We start from the raw sequence: 22,013 nt of genomic DNA on the forward strand, positions 1-22,013 counted from the left end.
TGTTTGAAGCCTTTCCCCCAAAACCTTGAATCGCATTTGGTATTTTTCTTTAAGCTGTGCTTCTGCCTTTGGTATTATAATATAGTAGCAATAAAATCAACTTAGTTTCCTCATTTTCTTTACTCCGTAACAACTTAGTTTCCTCTCTCTCTCTCTCTCTCTCTCTCTCTCTCTCTCTCTCTCTCTCTCTCTCTCTCTCTCTCTCTCTCTCTCTCTCTCTCTCTCTCTCTCTCTCTCTCTCAACGCAAATCACTAGAGATAAAATTCCCAAAATCACAAGCACTCAAACCCAGCACAAAGAGAGAGAGAGAGAGAGAGAGCTGGATTTACCAATATACCCTTGGTTTTTCTAAAAGCTCAGTTTATCATTCTAGGGGTATTTTGGTAATTTTGGATGTCCAAGGATATATTGGTAATTTTGAAAGTGTGGGGGTATTTGGGTCATTTTGGATATTTAAGGGTATTTTGGTAATTTTGAAAGTCAATATATTCAACTAGTTTTAGAAGTATTTTGGTCCTATTGGGTTAAATGGGTGGGTTACGGGTTAAATAGGTGGGTTACTAATTAAATGGGTTGAGCGAGTAATGGATAATTAATTTATATATAAACGGGTCATAAATGAATAAATGAGTAATTACACACTCATTATCTTATTTGCCACCCTTGATCCTATTGCCACTCTCTTTGTCGTGAGGTTACTGTAGAGGAGTAAAATAATTTAAAATTAATATTTTCTCTTTCCTTTTTTTCACATCCTTTTATCTTGTATCCATGGAAATGAATAAAAAAGATTAAAAAAAAATGATATTTTAAATAAGATAAGAAAATGATAAAAAATCGGTTGAAAAATGAATTAAAAAAAGTCCTAGGTAAAATGTAAAAGACAAAAAAAAACCACGCGTTAAAAAAAATATATATATATATATATTTATTTGAAAAACCTTAAACGCCACACCCATTAATCAAAAGATGAATCTCCGTTCAATAAAAGACAAAACGGTAAAAATAAAATCTCTTCCTCCTTCAAATTTTCAGCTTGACTCCCGTTCTGTTTCGCTTCTTTTCTGCAACACCATATACTCGAAGGTCAGCATTTTGATACTTGCTCTTTATTTTGATGCTTTCTTCCCGATTTATCACAATCCAGCTTTCTTCTTCTTCTTCTTCTTCTTTTTAATGGGGTTTAGCCCTTGAATATTTGTAGAAAAAAAAAAAATGTTTACCCTTGAATGGTTCACTTTTCAATGCTGCTATGAGCATCTATATCTGAAACTTAAAAAAAAGTCTAAAACCCCTTTAATGTTTTGTGCTAAAAACTCATGTTTTCACTTATTGAATTTGATTGACGCCTGTAAAACTGTTGTGTGCCCATTAATTTTTTTCCCTTTTTTCCAGTAGCCAAATAGATGGTTGGAGTTCTCTTTTTATATTTTGTCTGCTGTGCTTTGCAATCAATTTGGCTTATTTGTGTTTGTGTGATTTTATTGCTCAATGATTACATTGCGTTGGTTTTGAGGAATTCGAGTTTCTATTAGTGATGATTCTATAATTGACATGTAGAAAAAAAAACAAATTTAAAAACCCACTTACACTTTTGCCACATTGTTCCCTTTAGTGAAGTTTACCATAAATGAGCTTTCTGATTGATATTTAATCTGGGTCAAGCCAGGCACTAGGAAGATTGAATTTGCCATTGTTTGATTTGAATAGGTGGACACGGCTCTAATGCTATAAGCTGCATCAATAAGTTTGAGTCTAGGTACAAATTTATTTTGTTCATCATTAGAGTTTGACATGTTTCATCTTTAATATTTCTATCTTAGTTGAAATTTTTTGGGCAATAAAACTCTATACTGTCAATTTTCCTTGATGCTTTTTTGTTTAATTTTATTGTGTGATTATTTCATACTCAGTTTCAACTTAACTTTCTTTAATAACGACACTAGTCTATAATATTTTCCAGTTTCAGAATTGCTAAAGCTTATGGTTTAAATTGGTTAGGATTGAACACTAATACTGTCAATGTTCAAATTAACCCTCTCTCTACGAATTTTATTGAAATTCTTCTATCTGTATAATATTATTGGGATTATATTCACATAAGTATTTAAAATCGCTTAACTTCTCCACTGTTTCGCAAGATTTGCATATTGTACATATATGTGCTTTACTATGTTTAAAAAATAATTGATGCATTGCCTTAGAGATTATTATTGTGGATGTTTGATAGCAATGTAATGAACTACTAAATTATGTGTTTTTTTTTTAAGGTGCTAAATTATGTGTATTTGAACACGAACATAATCATAAGATAACTAATGTCTGTCTTATTTTATCTAAAGTTTGTAACTTTACTTTTTTATTCCATTGTACCTTTTCCTTTGTCTTGGTATTTTAAAAGTTTGTATGTTTTCATTATAGATAAAAGTCTATGTTACAAAAAATATATAACAAAAGCAGTTGATGAAGAAGAAATTAGCTTGATGAAACAATTTTTTCTTCTTCTTTTTTTGTGTGTCAGTAAACGGGTAACATTTAGTCAATGGGATTTGGATCTGAATTTGACATGGTAGTTGTTCCTAATCGGTAGACTCTCTTTTGAGTCCAGATTGTTTGATTAAAATCCCAAAAAAACTTTTTGTCACTGGCCAAAACTTGCTACTCATTCCAGTCCGGTTTCTTAAGATATGTGGATCAGTTTTTCCAATTGAATAGTGGTTTATAGTATTGATATCATATTTGTACTCCAAATGATTCTACTGGCAACACTTTTCATCTTTATGCATATGTAGTAACACCTTAGTACCATAGGTTTGCTGTTCTCCATGACGCAAGTCACTACCATCTTAACTATTCTCTACATCATTTTGCACATGTGACCAAATTTACTTCTAGATTTTTTGTGGATGGAATGTGTGTAGGAACTCAGTTTGTATTTTGTTGAACCGGTTTTACATTGATGTTTATCAGGGTTTATGTATTTTCAATGACATCTTCTTTTTTTATTTTATTTTTTTTTTCATGTGTTTTTGTAGAAGCACAGAGGCAAATAAGACCGTTGGTTATTGTTCAAGAAGAGTTACTGAATTAAATTGAAAGGTCAGGATAGCATAATTTTCCCTCTGTTGCTTTTATTTTTAAATGATGGTCTTTCTCATTTGTTAATGCTTGATAATTTTTTTTTTTTTAAAAATTAGACCAAAAATAGTATATGCAGATTTTCACATATGTACTCTCTGTAACAAAAAAAAAAACTATTAAAATTACTTTTGATCGTTTACAATGTTATCATAGAAAAAAAATAGTGCAAGAGTAGCACGTCAAAGAAGACGGATGATAATGTTTGAGAAGTGAACCAAAAGAAAAGGGCATGGAAGATGAAATAATTTCCAAAGTATGTGCATTAGAAATGGTCCTACACAAGCTAGGAAAAATAGGAGAATGGTCGTGGGAACAATTGGATCCATCTTCTACTACAGTTTCATTTATATGTTTGATTTAGCTGCTCCATAGGAATGGCCAATATGCATATATTATGCCATTTCTTGAGGCGCCAGTTAATTAAAGTGTCAATCATTGTAGGAAACAAAAAAGTCCATTGACATTTAGAAAATACAAATGACACAAACCTCTGAAAGTTTTTTATGAAATATTTATTGTGTTAAGTTGATTTATACAACTATATTTGAATTGTTATGATATAATGTTTATACAATTAAAGTCTAAAGTTGGTTGATTTCAACAGTCAATTAAATTGTATTATGCTAAAATGTTATTTTGGTATTATCTTAATATAGATTTCAAGTTAGATTTTGAAGTCTCTATGAAAGACTCCCTGAATTTAGGTTTTTTCCTTGCAAGTAATTATTTGAATTTTTTTTGGTATTATCTTAATATAAAATGTTTAAATTTTCACTTTTTTTTAGAAACATTAAATTTTTACTTACCATGTGTCTTTTGTAATAAATAAAATTATCCTGCACATTATGCTGGTTATAAGCTAGTATAATTAATTCGAGTTCTCATGTTTACAAGCTTGTTCACAAACACATTACTATGTTTGAACTTGGCTTGTTTACTAAATAAATGAACATGAACAAGCTTTTTCTTGAGCCAAGTTCAAGTTGTTCATGAATAGCTTGGTTCATTTACAGCTCTAAAATGATCCCTTCCCCTGCTATATAGAGAGAAAGTTTTGCACATTAGGTAAATGGGTGTGGTTGAGTGTTGAATGATCAAATGGATGAAACATGGTAATGAGATCGAGATACTCAAATTTTATCATTTTATGGGGGGATGGAGATGGAGATGAGGGCGAGGGAGGACATAGAAATAGGGGAAGACATAACACCTCCAATACCCCCATTCTCATACGCTCTCCACCACTCATTCCTCCACTCCCACTGCTACTCCTGCTTCTCCCCTCTCCCTCTCCCTCTAAATTCCAATTACAATAATACTAAAAACCACCACCATTACTACTACTGCTCCCCTGCCTGTACTACTACTAGGGTTGTCTCCACCGAAGAACTCCACATCCTTCAATCCCACCCCCACCACCCCTTCTCCTCTGACCTTCGTGCTGCCCTCCGCTTCCTCCAATCCCATCCTGATGATCGCATCGCCGGTTTGCTCACCAACTGCCGCAAACTACTCCTACTCCAAGAGGACGATGAGTTTGTGGCCACAATTCGTGAGGGCGCCAAAGCCATAGCCACAGCCACAGCCGCAGACACGGCTTCAGCCTCAGCTGCACTATGCCTTGTGCTAACCAATGGCGTGGAGGTGCAGGATTATGATGGGCGCAATCTGGGTATAGCAGTATACCCGCAAAACTTCTCGTGGATCAATCACAGCTGCTCTCCCAACGCTTCTTACCGCTTTTTCCTCTCTCCACCGCCACCCTGTTGCCCCAACTCCACCAAGCTTCAGATTCTTCCCCAACATACTGTCCTAACAAAAGGTGTGTTTCTCTCTTTCTCTCTACTCATTTTCTTCTTCTCTATTATATTTCAAACTTTAATCAATCTTCATTGTTAATAATATAATGTTATAGATGATGAGGTGTGCCAGGATAATGGTCCCAAAATTGTTGTTAGGAGTATTAAGAGGATTAAGCAAGGGGAGCAAGTCACTGTTACCTACACTAACTTGTTGCAGCCTAAGGTATTCTTTTAATTATTTTACTCTTCTCTACTACTATTTCTTTTTCATGGAAAATGTCAACACTAAACTTGGGTGATTATTACAATTATCTTGCTTAAAATTCACTTAAAGCTAAGCATTTATAGTCCAAGTACATTTCATCAAGATGTTTTTGATTCTTTGAAGTCCTTTTTGAGTCTCTGTATTATCTAAATCAATTAGATCTTTCGTACTAATAATTTACATGCAACTTTTTTCCCCAGCAAATGAGGCAATCAGAGTTATGGTCAAGGTATCGATTTATCTGCCGTTGTGAGCGATGTAGTGCTTCACCCCCAACCAATGTGGATCATACTCTGCAGGTAAGAATTGAGGGGAAAAATAAAGGCATAACATCTGTTTGTCTGAATTTTTTCATGTCTTTGAATACAATCTATTAACTTATAGTTGTAATCAATGATTTTTCCATTTTTCTTTTTTCTTAATTTGCTTTTTGATGGACTTTGTTTTGAGTTTATATTTATATTTTCCAAACCTTTGGCTGGATCGTTTTTTTATTTTTACAAACGCACCTTTTAACATAATTATATCAAACTTGTCAACATTCTTCTTAACATGACTTAATTAAGATTTTAACCCCAAACAGGCAAATATTGACGATAGTTTTAGATTCATTTGCATGTATAAATGGTCTCATTTAACTGGACTTCATGAAGTTTAGTTCTAGGAAAGTATATGTAATGTTTTCAAATTCTTTACCAAATTACTCTAATTTATTTTCTAACTTTAGTTCATGCTAGTTTCTGATCCCAAAAATAAGTTCATGCTTTTTACTGTCTTAATTACATATCTTATGTCCACAAAAAGTAGCATAATACTGCAACTTGGGAAATTATTGATTAGTTATCAATACTAATTGAAATTATCTCCAGTTGCTGTTATTTTGCTTTCCTTGCATGCTTCCTAATTCTTGTGACTTCACAAAAACAAGCACCTTTAACTGCCTTGTACCATTGGAAGTTTTAACCATATTTACCTTTTTCACCTAGTCTAATTCGCCTCTTTGAACCTAATGTTATCTGTCGGAGATATTACTTAACAGAATATTACTTTTTTTTTTTTTTTTTTTGGTTTAAAAGTATTGAGATGCCTAAACTCTCCATGAAAGGGTATCTTTAACTAATGTTAACTTTGTGCTATTTTCCTCTCCAGGAAATTTCTTCAGCAAATCTTGATGCTTCCAGTTTGAGTTCTGATCAAAATGTCTATCGTGACTATGCAATAAGAAGGCTGACTGATTACATTGACGATGCTATAACTCAGTATCTTTCATTTGGTGATCCCGAATTGTGTTGTGAGAAGCTTGAAATCTTGTTGACACAAGGTCTCCTTTATGAACAGCTAGAAGGCAGGGACGTAAAATCACAACCAACCATCAAGTTGCATCCCCTGCACTACCTCTGTCTAAATGCCTATACTACACTGGCTTCAGCATATAAAGTCCGTGCAAGTGACTTGTTGGGTCTATATTCTGAATTGGATGAGCATCTTTTGGAAGCTCTGGACTTGAGCAGGACCAGTGCAGCATACTCATTATTGCTTGCAGGTGCTACTCACCATCTGTTTCGCTTTGAATCTTCTCTAATTGCAACAGTTGCAAATTTCTGGATAAGTGCTGGGGACTCCTTAGTAACTCTTTCTAGAAGTCCTGTAGGGAGTGAGTTTGCAAAATGGGATCTGCCTATTGCGAACCTGCCTCTCCTGAAATGCGTATGCTCTAAGTGCTCACTAATGGATAATTTTAAAGCCATTCTATTTCATAGGGAAGCTCAAAATGCGGATTTTGAGGATATATCTAGTGAGTTCCTTGATTGTGTCACTATCATTACACAAAAGGTTTGGAGTTTTCTTATTCATGGTTGCTGTTATTTGAGAGCATTTAAAGATCCCATTGACTTTAGCTGGCTTGGAACTTCAAAATATTCCAGCTTAAGGGATGTTCAGCCTCATCTTTGCAGCACTGCTGAAGGACATGGTTACACCCTCCAAGAAAGGATGCATATCTTCCAGCTTGGTGTCCATTGCTTATTGTATGGAGGGTATTTAGCAAGCATATGTTACGGTCGACATTCCCATTTGACTAGGCAGGTTCAAAATATTCTAGACTGTGAAGAGTGTTTGATAAATGATTCACATGAATCAGATTGAGTCATGAATTAAAAGGAGTTTTATACTTTGTCCATGTTGTTACTGGTTAACTTGAGCTAGTATTACTAAAATATAAATACATCTGATCACACAGGATAACATCTTAATAAATACTATATTTTAGGTTTTAAGTAAAAGGCTAATAAAGTGTTATTAGGTGTAGTAGGATGTATTGAGTTTTTAAGTAAAAAAAAAAAAACTAATATGGTAATCTTTTATTAGATGGTGTAAAATATGAGTTTTATACCTCTTTTATATAAATATATATATATATATATATATATATATATATAAACTCTCAAACACACACAAATAATGAGTTTTATAAGAAAGAGGACTGGAAATTTGTATCTAAAAAAACGAAAAAGAACACATTTCCCTGTTAAGCTAAAAGAAAAGGACAAAGATTGGCCTAGGTGTAGAATGGAGTAGGCATCCAATTCGTCCTTCAATAGAATCAATAACGTGTTTGCAAAAAACTTTGGATTCAACTCATTTAGTTTATTTAAATATCCCAATACCTAAAGGATTTGGATTGGGTCCATTGCTCCAATATATTGGACTTTTCAAGATGGCAACATATGTTTACATTTAAGATTCCTATAAATGTTTAAAGATTCCTATCTTAGGTTGCAAATCACGTCAAGGAATTAGATGCTAGAGGAATCTAGATTCTCCCTTTAAACCCGTCTCAGTAGGAATGTAGATTTCCTTTAAAACAGGTAGGTATCTAGATTCCTAAACTTAAAGGAAATTGTATTTTTTATAAATTGACAATTTTAACCATTTTTTCTTATTATTTAAGCAATTAAGATAAAATATAAAACAAATCATCAATATCTTTTCCCACCAAAATAACATAAACATGATAAACAATTCTGTTGATATATTCTTTAACAAAGTTCTATTTAAGTTTCACATGTGGAAAAAAAAAAAAAAAGTTTGAAGGGGACCCTCCATTATTGCTAGGTATTCATTTTTGCTGTTGTGTGTGTGTTGCTCAACAAATTATTAATAGTTTATGTGGGGACCGGCCCAAAATAATAAGTTGGCTGGGCCCTGGGCCCGTCCGAGGACCATTCTGTCCGAGGAGACGCCGCGGCCCAGAATCCTTGCTTAGGCCCACTGGAGCAAAGAGAACACGTCCGAGGAGTAATTCCTCCTCGGACGTCCCAAAATCCAGGTCAAAGGTGCACCCCAGCTACTGTAGTCCTCCTCCCTCCAAGCACGTAAAAAGAAAGGAGTCCCAAAATATCCTAGCAAAGGCTGTCACCATCACATTAAATGCACCACAGCTACTCTTCTGGCCGCATTAATGAAGAGAAGACCCTTGAACAGTGCTACCTTGATCACTGCAACTCACAAAGAACTGATAAGGGTGTCTGATGGGACAGGTGCTCAAGTAGGGGTTTGGATGATCAACAAGTGTAAGGCCCAAATGATAAAAGAGGGCCTATATAATATGTAAGAGTCTCCCAAGAGAAGGGGATGGAAGAAAAAAGGAGAGAAGGAACAGAGAAAAAAGAAAGCTCATTGTACGAATGCATGCCCATGAATAAAATTCCCTCATTTATATCCACTTTCTTCATTCTTGTTTCTATATCTCCTGAGCCCATGCAATGAACCGTTTAAGCCAACTGGAACCAAGTTCTTCAGCCCACACTCTACAAAAATTCATTGTGTGGGACATTTTGGGCCAGGGCCTGACTATCTAGGACCGGGTCAACTAAAATCGTGTCCCTACAGTTTATATTTTGTTTTTCATTATTTATTTAGATGAATATTTAAAAAAAAAAAGAAAAAAAGAAAAAAAAAAGACTTGGTAGTTCACATTCAAATCTAAGAATAGAATGAGAAAAAAAAAATTCATTTAAGATTCTTGGAAATAAACCAAACATTATCATCTCACATCTCTAAGAATCTTAAAATATTTCCAATGAAACTAAATATAGGAATAGTTACATTTCTAGACATCCAGATTACAAGAAATCACATTCCTACAAATTTAGACGCCAGGAGTAATATATTTTTTTTTTTTTGAGAAACGACGCCAGGAGTAATATGATTCCCCTGTACTAAATGCCAAATAAAGGTATTGGACCAAACTTTATTCTATCTAAGATGTAATTGGATGATATGAGGTCAAATGGATAAGGTCTTGTGTTCACACCACAACTTTTACCGATGAGTGTGATACATGAATACTACTAATTAATAATCATAAAATAAAGCTAAAGAGACCTACCAAAAATTAAAGGCGAAACTACAATATTGGTCCCTCAAGTTTACCTTGTGTGTACAATTGGTCCCTCAAGTTTTCAAAATAAGCAATATAAGTCCTTTTACTAACTGCCATTAACGGTATTACTTATGTGGCTAACGGAATAATGACTTGACATTTTGTTTTAATGATGTGACATATTTTTAATTAAAAAATTACAAACTAAAATTACACATGAGAAACATTATTTACCAAATTTTAACCACAAAAAAAAAACATTATTTACCAAATTTAAAAACTATTTTCTACCAATTGTAAACACCTAGCCATGGCTTAAATTTTTTTTTAAAAAAAAATTTAAAAAAAAAACACCTAGCCACAAGACAAAGAAAGGGAGAGAGGGAACAACAAGCCCCAGCCGCAGCAACGCCACCATACTGCAACGATATTATGTCACACTTTCCAAACCTGCAACGCTACCATACACCCAATGATTTAAATCAGCATCCAAATCTCTCAGCACTTCAAGCACAGTCCTGCTGCTTTTATAGGTCTCGCCAACTATACCATTTAGCATACTTATAGGCAAGCTTGAATTGGATCTTAAAGGAGCCTTCCCTTTCAAAACTCTACTTATTGTACTACTTGAAGCAGAATCAGAAGTAGAACCTTCTCTTTCATCAAAGCTCAACTGTCTATTCTGTAATCTCTCCCCTTCTCTGTCTCGTGGCTGGTTAGGTGTTTGTTTTTTTTTTAAGGCCGTAGCTGGGTGTTTACAATAGGTAGAAAATAGTTTTTTAATTTGGTAAATAATGTTTCTCATGTATAATTTTAGTTTGTAATTTTTTAATTAAAAATATGTCATATTATTAAAACAAAATGTCAAGTCGTTGTTCCGTTAGCCACATAAGTAACACTATTAATGGCAGTTAGTAAAAGGACTTATATTGCTTATTTTGAAAACTTGAGGGACTAATTGTGCACGTTTCAAACTTAAGGGACCAATTATACATATAGGGTAAACTTGAGAGACTCATATAAAGAACTCTATCAATGATATAAGGTCAAATGGATAAGGTCTTGTGTTCACACCACAACTTTTATCGATGAGTGTGATACATGAATACTACTAATTAATAATCATAAAATAAAGCTAAAGAGACCTACCAAAAATTAAAGCTAAAGAGGAAGAATATGTAATACTAAAATAAAATAATAACAAAAGAAGAAAGACAAGATAGTTTAAATAAAAACCCTTTAAATTTTTTTTATGCATTTTATTAGATGTGAATTTTGAAAATTTAATTATTAAATTGCATATTCTTTGTATTTTTAATATGAACATTAAATTTTATTCTTATTTACTATTCAATTAATAAACTTATTTTTCATGCATAATTTTATATTATATAAACTTTAAATTTAAACATTTAATTGACACAAAAATTCACTTCAAATAAAAAAAATATAGAAGAAGTTAAAAGGAGTAAGAGAAACCGTGAAGAATAATCTTTTTTTTTTTTTTTTTTTTGAAAAAAGGAAGAATAATCTACTATTCAGGGAAAATGATTATAAATGGGTTTGTATATTTACGTTATAGAACTGGAGAAAGTGACAAAAGAAGGGGTAATTCCGGGTTTAGATAAGAACAAAAAAAATATAATTGCGAGTACTGTGGGGCAGGTTTAAGCCGTGTGTGAACCGCGCAGCACTGTTGGACGTTGACTGGGTCACGTGTGTCACGTGTGATGATTGGTTCCAATATACTGTTCTTTCCTTTGGTGGAAAATAAAATACACGGAAAAACCAAAACAGACTTATTTTCCAGATCCGCCAATTGTTGCTTTGGTTCCCATATGGAGCAAAAATATCGATCAAATTGCAGCCTTGACAAAAAGAAAAGAAAATTCCCTTGGATTTGACTGTACAGGAATATGCCTTCCTCGGATAAAAGCACTTCATCTCAACTCCCAAACCCCAAATGTTTACGTAACGTTTTCCATTCATGAAAGCCGGCAATGGCCTGAACTTGAGTACTACATTTTATTATTTTAAATTTAACAAACCCCATCCCACCGGCAATTCCGGTTATAACTCATAATACTACCTCCCCACCACGAAAATTATTAGGTTCATTAGAGAATTGTTGAAGTGTTATTTATTTAAATATGTGAGTCAGTTTTTTAATTAGTATAAAAAGTAAAAAACAAAAAATCATTAGGTGATGTCACATTTGCATAAATTGTAATATTTTAATAATTTTTTTTTAAAAAAAAATAAATATATATAGTACATATTGATATTATTAAGAAAAGCTAGGATTATCAGCAAGAATAACAAGAAGAAAAGGTGGTGAAACATTTTCTATCTACACAACAAAGTTCGAAACACATAAAGCATTTCTAGCCAAATGATGGACAACTTTATTACCTTCTCTCCCTACATAATATTAATGTAATTGATCAAAAAAACCTAACATTAATGGTATAAGTTTTAAATTTTAAGTATTTTATTAATTAGGAGGACTACTTCAATAATCCTACGCTAAACCTAATAATTTCTCCCCAGTTAGTCATTACAAAGATATACCCTTTTTTTCTTGGTTGGGTACAAAGATATACTTAGTTGCTAAGCATTCGTTTTCCCTATTAACCCACCCCACCCAACCCAAGTATTTACCACCTAAGTTACTATAAACAAACCTGCCTAAGCTAATAACTATACCATATCTTCCTTCCCTAGAATACCCTTCACCAAATCCACTCTCTTCCTGCCAATTCAATCTCACAAAGGGTAATTCGGTAATTGGAACAAAAATATTCTTCTCAAGGGCGATATTGTAATAATCTTATCCGTAGGACCTATAAATACCAGACCCAAGATTTAGACACACCCCAAACATTCCAAAGCAGTCCCCTTCCTTTCTATCAAATTTACCAAGTTTTACCAATCCATGGCCTCTCGCTACGAAGTGGAGGTGAAGATCTCCTCAGCCAGGGACCTCAAAAACGTGAACTGGCGCCACGGTCCGAACAGGCCCTACGCCGTCGTTTGGGTCGACCCGAAAAACAAGTGCTCCACCAAAGTCGACGAGGGTGGCGACACGTGTCCTAACTGGGACGAGACACTTGTCCTCCCCATACCAGGCCAAATCGACGACTACTCCAGTCTCTACATCGACATCGTCCACGCCGGCTCCGAGGACGGGACCAAGCCGCTCATCGGCTCAGCTCGGCTCAAGCTGACCGAGGTCCTCGATGACGTGGGCTTCAACGGTCGGGCCCAACGGTCGCTCCAAGTGAAACGGCCATCCGGTAGGCCCCACGGGAAGGTCGAAGTCAAGGTTGAAATCAGAGAGCCGCGCTACCGTGCGCCGGACCCCTACTACGCGCCGCCGTACGGGGCGGGCTCGAGGTCGAGAGACTACGCTGCTCCGCCGGCGTACGGTGACCCATACGCCGCCCCACCTCCGCCTCGGGATCCTTACTACGCGGCTGCTCCGCCAGCTGGGTACCCTTACAGCGGGTACAACCAGCCAGCACCACCTGTACAGTACAGTCAGCCTAGCTACGGGCAGCAGAATTACGGGCAGCCGAGCTACGGTCAGCAGAACTACGGGCAGCCTGTGGAGGAGAAGAAGAGTAAGTTCGGTGGTATGGGGACAGGATTGGCTGTGGGTGCGGTCGCAGGAGTTTTGGGTGGAATCGCATTGGTCGAAGGAGCTGAATACGTGGAAGACAAGATCGCTGACGATGCGGCTGATAGGGTGGAGGAAAATCTTGACGACGACGGTGATGATGGTGGATACGATGGCGATGATTACTAGACAATTTGTGATCTGAAGCTGGTTTAGCCCTTTTAAATTTTAATGTTTTTTTTTTATTCTCTGCTTTTTTTTTTTTTTTCTTTTCTTTTTTTGGTTTTGAAGTATTCGAAAATGCTTTGCTTTAATGGATGGACCAGACCTGGACTGTGAACTAAAAAAAAGAATGTGGGCCCTAGGCTATTGTTATTGATGTCATCTGCTACGTTAAAATTTGAGGTAAAGTTTAGGACTTTGGCTTGAGTTTTTGTACAATGTGTGTGACCAAACAAATGCATTGATGACTCATTTTTGCATTAGTTCACTGTTGAGGAGTAAATGGAACACAGGGAGTTAGGGACATTACACAGTGCACACTTGGGAAAAATAAAAATGACATTTTTAGAAGGGTAAGAGCATCCACATCTTCTCGTCTATTTTATATAAAAAAATCTACTTTTTATATTTTACACATTCTTTTTTACAAAATATATACATCAGTTTATCTATTTTATACATTTATTCAATAAAATATTCATTCTTTTACAATTTTTTATTATTCTCTCCCTTATCGCCCCTCTCTCTCACAGACCCATCACTACCAACGATCCCTTCGCACCCAGCCCCCATCATCACCACCTAACCAGCATCATCAAGAAAAACCAACCCAGTCAATCCCAAACCCATTCATCACCCACCCAACCCCAAACCCAGTCAAGCCAATTCATCACCCACCCAACCCAAAGCCCACTGACGATTTGATGATTTGATCGGCGTGGTTTGATGATCGGAGAGGCCTTCGTTTGATGATTTGATCGGCATGGTTGGTGATCGGCATGGCTTGATGATCGACAACAATGGATGATCGACGTGGTTTGATGATTGGCGATTGGCGGCAAGTAAAAGATGATCGGCGGCAATGGAGGATGATTTGATCAAATGAAGAAAGGGGGAGTGAGGTGAGATGCGTATGACCCATAGACAACGAGAGAGAATAAATTATTAAAATAATAAATAGAAGAGCACAGTAACCATGTAAATATACACGGTTACTGTAGCAAGTGAATAAATATACACATCTTTACACATTTTTAAAAGCACTGATGTGGAGTATTTTTAAGATAAAATGTGTAAAAGTTGTGTCTTTTTCTATTATACAAGATGTGGATACTCTAAGAAGTCCAATTGGAATTCGGACTTGGCTTACCTCGATGTTGGATTAGTATTCTATTTAATACATCGGACAGGTAAGGAATGCTATCATGCTTGCACGCACAGCCTTGCTTCGCAGTTCGCACTCGCCGATTACTACATCTTAAGTTTTTATTAACGAGGCAAAATCCTCATCAGGACATTATTCATCACCATTCACCGCCTTTCCCAAAATCCCAATACTTATAAAACACATTCCAAAGCCCAAAATCCAAGCCATTTTTAAAACAAAAGAATTCCCAATATCTTATCAAAGCTTAATCTATATTGGGTGAGATATCCAAGGGCACTATTTATTTCAATGCATAATATAACACGGAGAAGCTACATCAGTAAAGGGCTGACCTCACAGGGAATAGAATGAAATATCGAATTACAACCCCACAACACCATATTGGAAACAAATACACATTCCAATTCCACGGTTCCAGAGAATTCGACTTGAAGCATCGTGTAAATGAGTCCTGCCCATTCATTATTTATAAAAATAATAATCAAATAAAAAAAAACGAAAACAACAACAACAACAACAACAAATTTCTGAAATTACAGTAAATACCAATACAATTAGTAATTCTTTCTAGATTTTCATTTTGCTAAACAAACGTTAATGAAACAAATACTTAACATTAATTTATATTTATATAACACAATTCATTTCTCATATAATTGGGAAAAAAAAAAAAAGCTTACATCGATAATGGCACCAGCAGCCTCAGTTAAGGTAGGAGAAATGTCAAGCAAATCACGGCTGCAAAAGATAATTAAAAGAGATATGTAAATTTACCAAAGAACAAATTCAGAATCTTGCAACAGTCACATCAAAATTCCATTACTTTCTTAGCAACCAAACAGAGAGAGAGAGAGTAGGAAAAGAAAAAGTACAGTCGTAGCTTGCCGCGGGGCTCTTGGATGGAGGATCCGGAAGGGAGATAGTCTTCGAGGTTGGGCCGAAAAAAAAAAAAAAAAAATAGAATTGTGGCAATGGCATTGCCGAAATAAGGGAAAATTTTTTTCACCTATTTCGGCAATGCCATTGCCACAATTCTATTCCTCTTTTTTTTTTTTTTTTAAGAAATGATAAGTGCACACAATTTTTACAACAAATTTTAAGTGGCAGGTTGTTATTGTTGGATTAAAAAAGTAATCTCAGTGTTAAATTCAAATTTGAACTAATAATAACTAATAACCTGTGATTTGTTGTGAAAATGTTGTAAAAATATTGTGAACATAACACATTTTTTTTTAAATTCCTCCCCAGATTTCGACAACCACTTTTTTTTTTCCTCCCATTTTTGGCAATGACATTGCCACAATTGACAAAAAAAATACAATTCCATTCCAATTTTTTTTTTCCCTCCCATTTTCGGCAATGGCATTGCCACAATTACCAATTTTTTTTCGCCCTATTTTGGCAATGGCATTGCCGCAATATTTTTTTTTTTTTCGGGCAAGAAATTTGGGCAGCAGGTATTTCGGTAACATCGTTGCCGAAATTTAAAATTTTCTCTCTCCCACTTTTTCCTCTTTCTCTCTCATACTTTTATTGAATTTCGGCAACGGTGTTGCCAAAATTCACTCTCTTTCCTCATTTCGCTAAATAAATTGAAACAGTACCTATAACGCAAATAAATTTCGGATTTAGCAATATTCAACCAAAAGACTCCAGGGAGTTAGGGACATTACACAGTGCACACTTGGGAAAAATAAAAATGACATTTTTAGAAGGGTAAAAGCATCCACTGATGTGGATGCAAACTTCTCGTCTATTTTATATAAAAAAAAAAAAAATCTACTTTTTATATTTTACACACTCATTTTTATAAAATACACACATCAGTTTATCTATTTTACACATTTATTCTATAAAATATTCATTCTTTTACAATTTTTTATTATTCTCTCCCTCATCGCCCCTCTCTCTCACAGACCCATCACTACCAACGATCCTTCCACACCCAGCCACCATCATCACCACCTAACCAGCATCATCAAGAAAAACCAACCCAGTCAATCCCAAACTCATTCATCACCCACCCAACCCGAAACCCAGTCAAGCCAAATCATCACCCACCCAACCCAAAACCCACTGACAATTTGATGATTTGATCGGCGTGGTTTGATGATCGGAGAGGCCTTCGTTTGATGATTTGATCGGCATGGTTGGTGATCGGCGTGGTTTGATGATCGGCGTGGCTTGATGATTTATTGGCGGCAAGTAAAAGATGATCGGCGGCAATGGAGGATGATTTGATCAAATGAAGAAAGGGAGAGTGAGGTGAGATGCGTATGACCCATAGACAATGAGAAATTATTAAAATAATAAATAGAAGAGCATAGTAACCGTGTAAATATACACGGTTATTGTAGCAAGTGAATAAATATACACATCTTTACACATTTTTAAAAGCATTGATGTGGAGCATTTTTGAGGCAAAATGTGTAAAAGTGGTGTCTTTTTCTATTATACAAGATTTTGCATCCACATCAGTGGATGCTCTAAGAAGTCCAATTGGAATTCGGACTTGGCTTACCTTGATGTTGGACTAGTATTCTATTTAATACATCGGAGTACTGGATCAAACTTTAACTCTTGGATTTCAAGAGCTTCTTGCTAATATTAATGGAGATTCTTGGTAAAAACATAGAAATTTAGAACTCAAATCTCCCTAGGGAAAAATTTAGAATAAGTGAGCTTTCTTTATTATCCATATATTACTAGCATAGTAGCAATTCCTAAATGTGTTATGGACTATGGAGTAAGGATGCGAGAATTGAGATAATCCATATGCATTGTGTACTTTCTATATTTGGGTGGTTGATAATAAATTTAGATAGAATTAATTTAGTTGTTACTTTTTTTTTTTTTTTTTTTTTCCATTTTTGAAAGATAGATAGATCATAGAATTTTAACATATGAACATGAATTTCGCTTCATAATAATTGTTTTTTATCATTAAACTAAAACACTAATTAGTTTTCACAAAAAAAAAAACAATTAGTTTTTAATTTGCTGTTACCAGGACGAAAAGGAACATTAGATTTAGATGAAAAATAATGTCAATAAAAGATAAATATCATCAAGGGGAGAGACAATTAGGATTAGGATAAACAAGTTTGAAATAGGCTTGTCACATAAAAAAAGATAAGGATTTTAAAAAGAAGAAAGCGAAATTTTGGGTTTTAGTATTTATTTAGTTTATTTGCCGAATATAATAAATAAAATGCAACCAATATAAATAAATATAAGGCTGAGGACGGTTTAGGTTCTTTCCTTCGCGTGCTTAAATCATTTGAGATAGACTTGATGCCAACTCGGATTTTTTACTCTAGAGTCTCTAATAAGTACAAGAAATAGGAGCTTGTCCTGAACAAAGACCCTACATATGAGTAATGTTAGGACAACATAAAATGACATAACTTTTTGCTATAACTTGCGGTGTGACGAGTTGTAAGTGATAGAGGTGTGTTCTCACATGGACCCATCATCACATATCTACTACTCATAATTTGTTATGTAAATTATAGTAAAAATTATGTCATTTTATGTGATCCTAATATTACTCTAATATATATATATATATATATATATATATATCTTCTTCGAAAACTATGGTGTTACTAAGAAAAGATATTAACCATAAACATTAACATCATAATAATAAACGCAAAGTAGACTAAGAAAAAGCATGTCAATGTCTTTTATGCCCATGATGACGTTATAACGTGGTCGTGTTTCACTAACTTGAAATTTTTTTAATGGGATTTATTAATGTGTGTCCTTAAGATATATATTAGTAACCCAGTTTAGAAAACATTTTATGACAAAACGAAAAAGTAATTTACTATTTTGACAGATTTTTTAATTTCTCATAAAAACTTTCTCAAAATAACGTTTGGATACAACTTATTTTTGTTGAAACCGAAAACTGAAAACATTGTAACAAAATAATTTTTAAATAGGTGAATAGTATCGTGAGACTCATGAACAGCGCGTAAATAGTATGTGAACAGTACATTTTGTCCCTTTACGGTGCTCACATATGATGTTACTGTTCACACACATATGATGTTACTGTTCACACGTTGAAAAAAAAAAAAAATCGCCAGAAAAGGCGAACGTGGGTTTGGAAACGCGGATCCAAACCCACATAACGGAACCATTTTTTAATTAAAAGATTTGAACCTAATCTAACTGCCCCACCATACAACAAAGTCAAGGTATGAACGTGCTCTCATTAGCTCAAGGATTCCGAGTGGGAGACCCAAAAAGTCTTTTTATTATTATTTTAAAGAAAAAATTATGTTATTATATTTAGCTGTTCATGTTAACTTTAATGGGTATTACACGCGTTGTTATAATCCACGTTTTTTGTAGCGATGTTCGCATAAATGATGTATAATATTGTACATTGTCCACGCAAATGTATACAATTATGTACAATTTACATAAACAGTGAATGTAAACATATAAATGTCGTATTTTAATTTTAAATAACTTACATTAGAGTGTAGCTAGCTAGCATCTTAAGGTTGGCATCTTTGCATGACTTGTGTTTTGTTGCGACACCATTTGTTTGTGATATATAAGGTGAAACGTCAAGAAAGATGCCAGCAGCAATTAGTGGCTTGGCTTTAGGGTTTAGGCATCTTTGCCTGCCGTGTGGGGAACCTTTGTTTTTTCAAAAAAGAGAGAATAATGCTAGAATATGCTAGGCTTCTTCATGTGGTGGGGAATAATATTATGGCGTTTGGATACGAGGATAGGGCTAGGAGAAAACTTGTTTAGTTGGAGATTTGGATTTGGATGCTTCCACAAACACAAAAACAAGAAGATGGTAATGGATGTCCATTTACTTTCTAGGTTCAGGAACATACCTTGCTTGAGAATCTAAGTCACAAGTAGAGATCAGTTATGGTATTAAAATGAGAGAGTAAAAGATCAGTTCATGAACTTGGATAGTTAAGACTTCGTCCAACTACCGAAAGGTCCAAAACTTGTGGTTAGTAATGTTATCATGATAAGAAAATATCGCAGAAATAATCGAATAAATAAGAATGGAGATAAGATAAATGTTTGGGTTACGTGCAAATTAGGATTATGTTTTTTTCTTTCTGTAACTGATATATATATATATATATATATATATATTTTTAGAAACAAACTAACTGTCTTTTTTTTTTTTATACAAGAAACAAACTAACTGTTAAACACACACACATTTAATTACACTCTCTCACCAAAGTCAAACACATTACTTAGCTCAAAGTATCATTACAAAAGGGCCTTCTTCTATGGTGTCTATTCCATGATAATTGTTATTTATTATTTGGTCAAGATACCAATGAATTGTTGGTGTAAGCAGGGTTCAAATCTTAGATTTTTTATTCAACAATAAGAGACTTTATTACTAATTAAACTAATTGAAACTCACATAATTATAATTTTTAGTCTATTTTGTATATAAAGACTTGAATCCTAATTCCTATAATACAATAGCCACCCTTAATTATATCTTGATTCTTGAATACATTCATTCATACATAATGTGTATGAAATAATCCAAGAACCCTCACACGTGAGCACACTATGCCATTAGAGTTCGACTTAGAGAAACCATTACACCCCATTATGAGAAGTAACAATTACATGACTAAAATATCACCCATAATGGAGGCAGTTATGCTTCTCAGGATCTGTTTGGATACAACTTATTTTGCTGAAAACTGAAAACATTGTAGCAAAATAATTTTTAAATGTGTGAATAGTGCCGTGGGACCCATGAACAGTGCGTGAACAGTGCACTTTGTCTCCTGCATAGTAAATCCATGTGCATGAACAGTGCGGTTACTGTTCATACGCACTGGGGAAAAAAAAAACGCAAAAAACGAAAACATGAGGGAAAAACGTGAATCCAAACACTCACTCAATATGAGCTAATTATATCCATGGTAAAGGAAATGGCTCAAGAAAAAAACAATACAATAGCATGCGTATATAATTTTTATTGGGAAATCTAAACTAGGAATAGCTATGAGAAAAACATTGAAACAGCCAAAAAAAAAATGTTGTTCTCGTAAAATAATCAGGATATATATACTATGGGTCCGTTTGGATACAACTTATTTTGCTGAAAACCGAAAACACTGTAGAAAAATAATTTTTAAATGTGTAAATAGTGCCGTAAGACCTGTAAACAGCGTGTGAACAGTGCACTTTGTCTCTTGCACAGTGAATCCGTGTGCATGAACAGTGCGGTTACTATTCATAGGCGCTAAAAAAAAAAAAAAAAAAAAAAAAAACACACACACACACACACACACAAAACGCAAATGTGAGGGAAAAACGTGAATCCAAACACTCACTATATAATAAAAATTGGGCTTAAAAGCTGTGATTGCACCAAATGGCTACTCTCACTAATTAGTAAATTAATTATATATTTTTTGTGAGGATATATTTCCTTAATTTAGGGATAATAATATTTAACAACTGTTTAATTTAGGTAAAATTTAATCATTTAAATTTCAACAAATTTAAATTCTATTCAAATTAAAAATCTATTGTAGGGACACGATTATTAAGGACCCAAGAATAACATTGGGCTCGAATATAAAGGGCCCGAACAATATAATTTGTAGAGTGTGGGCTTGAAAGGCTGGACCTTGGTCACTGGACAGCGGTCTGGGCGTGGTTTTTATGGAAGTTCGTACGAGGGTGGACTTGGCGTGGCTGACAAGACCGTTCCTCAGTTCATCCTATGGGGTTTTTGTCCTCGAACCCCGTCCGAGGAGCTTAGTGTTCTTCTCCTCCTCCATTTTTTAGCCCCCCCCTCTCTCCTGGTTCTTCTTCCCTTTTATACTAGTAATTACTTTCTTTTCAATGTCCACGTGTAAGTTTTACATTCTTGGATGGAGACTTGTCCTATCAGCACATACCTAAAGTGGTTGGGAGTAGACGTAAAAGTTGAATAGCATAGTGAGGAGCATGGGCCTGTCAGACGCAGAGCTCTTTATTACAGTATTGACAGCTTTTTCACTTGTCTTGTCCCTGCATTAAACTCGTTCTTCTTCTTTTAGGTGTCTTGTGGGATGCTGAGTGTGAGATTGTCCTCGGCCACATCCTTGGGCCATTTTAGGGGTTTCATTACGCGTCCTCGGCAATAGGTCTCCTCGGCCGGGGCCTTGGGCCCTAATATAAAGTGGGCCGGGACCACAAATTTCCCGGCCCCACAATAGCCCCTCAAAATCCTGCTGCTCGACCTCATGGTTGGGGAAGAGGGTTTTGGTGATGTTAGGCCCAAACCATGGCTTGCCCAGCTCTGCACTTCATTAATGTTGGGGTTTATCCATTTGTATGGGAGGCGTGTCGGATTATGAGACATCCTTCTAGATTTACTTGCACGGCGTCCTCGACGTTTCAG

The 22,013-nt window shown here is 34.9% G+C and overlaps 2 protein-coding genes and 1 long non-coding RNA gene across 5 annotated transcripts; 2 read left to right on the plus strand and 1 right to left on the minus strand.

Moving 5' to 3' along the window:
• The first annotated feature begins 957 nt into the window (after positions 1–957).
• Positions 958–7,382, plus strand: LOC126699363 (protein SET DOMAIN GROUP 41). Of its 3 annotated transcripts, XM_050397117.1 has the most exons (7): positions 958–1,087; positions 1,712–1,760; positions 3,037–3,100; positions 4,156–4,964; positions 5,058–5,167; positions 5,410–5,508; positions 6,359–7,382. In XM_050397117.1, exons 4-7 carry the CDS (start codon positions 4,298–4,300, stop codon positions 7,352–7,354), a joined length of 1,872 nt encoding a protein of 623 aa, XP_050253074.1. In that variant the 5' UTR covers positions 958–1,087; positions 1,712–1,760; positions 3,037–3,100; positions 4,156–4,297; the 3' UTR covers positions 7,355–7,382. The 3 variants fall into 3 exon arrangements, with proteins under 3 accessions (XP_050253074.1, XP_050253073.1, XP_050253072.1); XM_050397116.1 differs by having other exon boundaries at positions 3,037–4,964; XM_050397115.1 differs by lacking the exon at positions 1,712–1,760.
• A 5,072-nt stretch (positions 7,383–12,454) lies between these two features.
• LOC126698754 (protein SRC2) lies at positions 12,455–13,641 on the plus strand. The gene has a single exon (XM_050396176.1). It carries the CDS (start codon positions 12,529–12,531, stop codon positions 13,399–13,401), a length of 873 nt encoding a protein of 290 aa, XP_050252133.1. The 5' UTR covers positions 12,455–12,528; the 3' UTR covers positions 13,402–13,641.
• A 1,233-nt stretch (positions 13,642–14,874) lies between these two features.
• LOC126698755 (uncharacterized) lies at positions 14,875–15,545 on the minus strand. Its single transcript, XR_007646579.1, has 3 exons — positions 15,475–15,545; positions 15,283–15,340; positions 14,875–15,053 (listed from the first exon to the last, which is right to left on the minus strand). It is a non-coding gene; the product is annotated as an uncharacterized LOC126698755 (long non-coding RNA).
• Positions 15,546–22,013: the final 6,468 nt, after the last annotated feature.

Source organism: Quercus robur, chromosome 9 (assembly GCF_932294415.1).
Source record: "Quercus robur chromosome 9, dhQueRobu3.1, whole genome shotgun sequence".
Classification (NCBI taxonomy): domain Eukaryota; kingdom Viridiplantae; phylum Streptophyta; class Magnoliopsida; order Fagales; family Fagaceae; genus Quercus; species Quercus robur.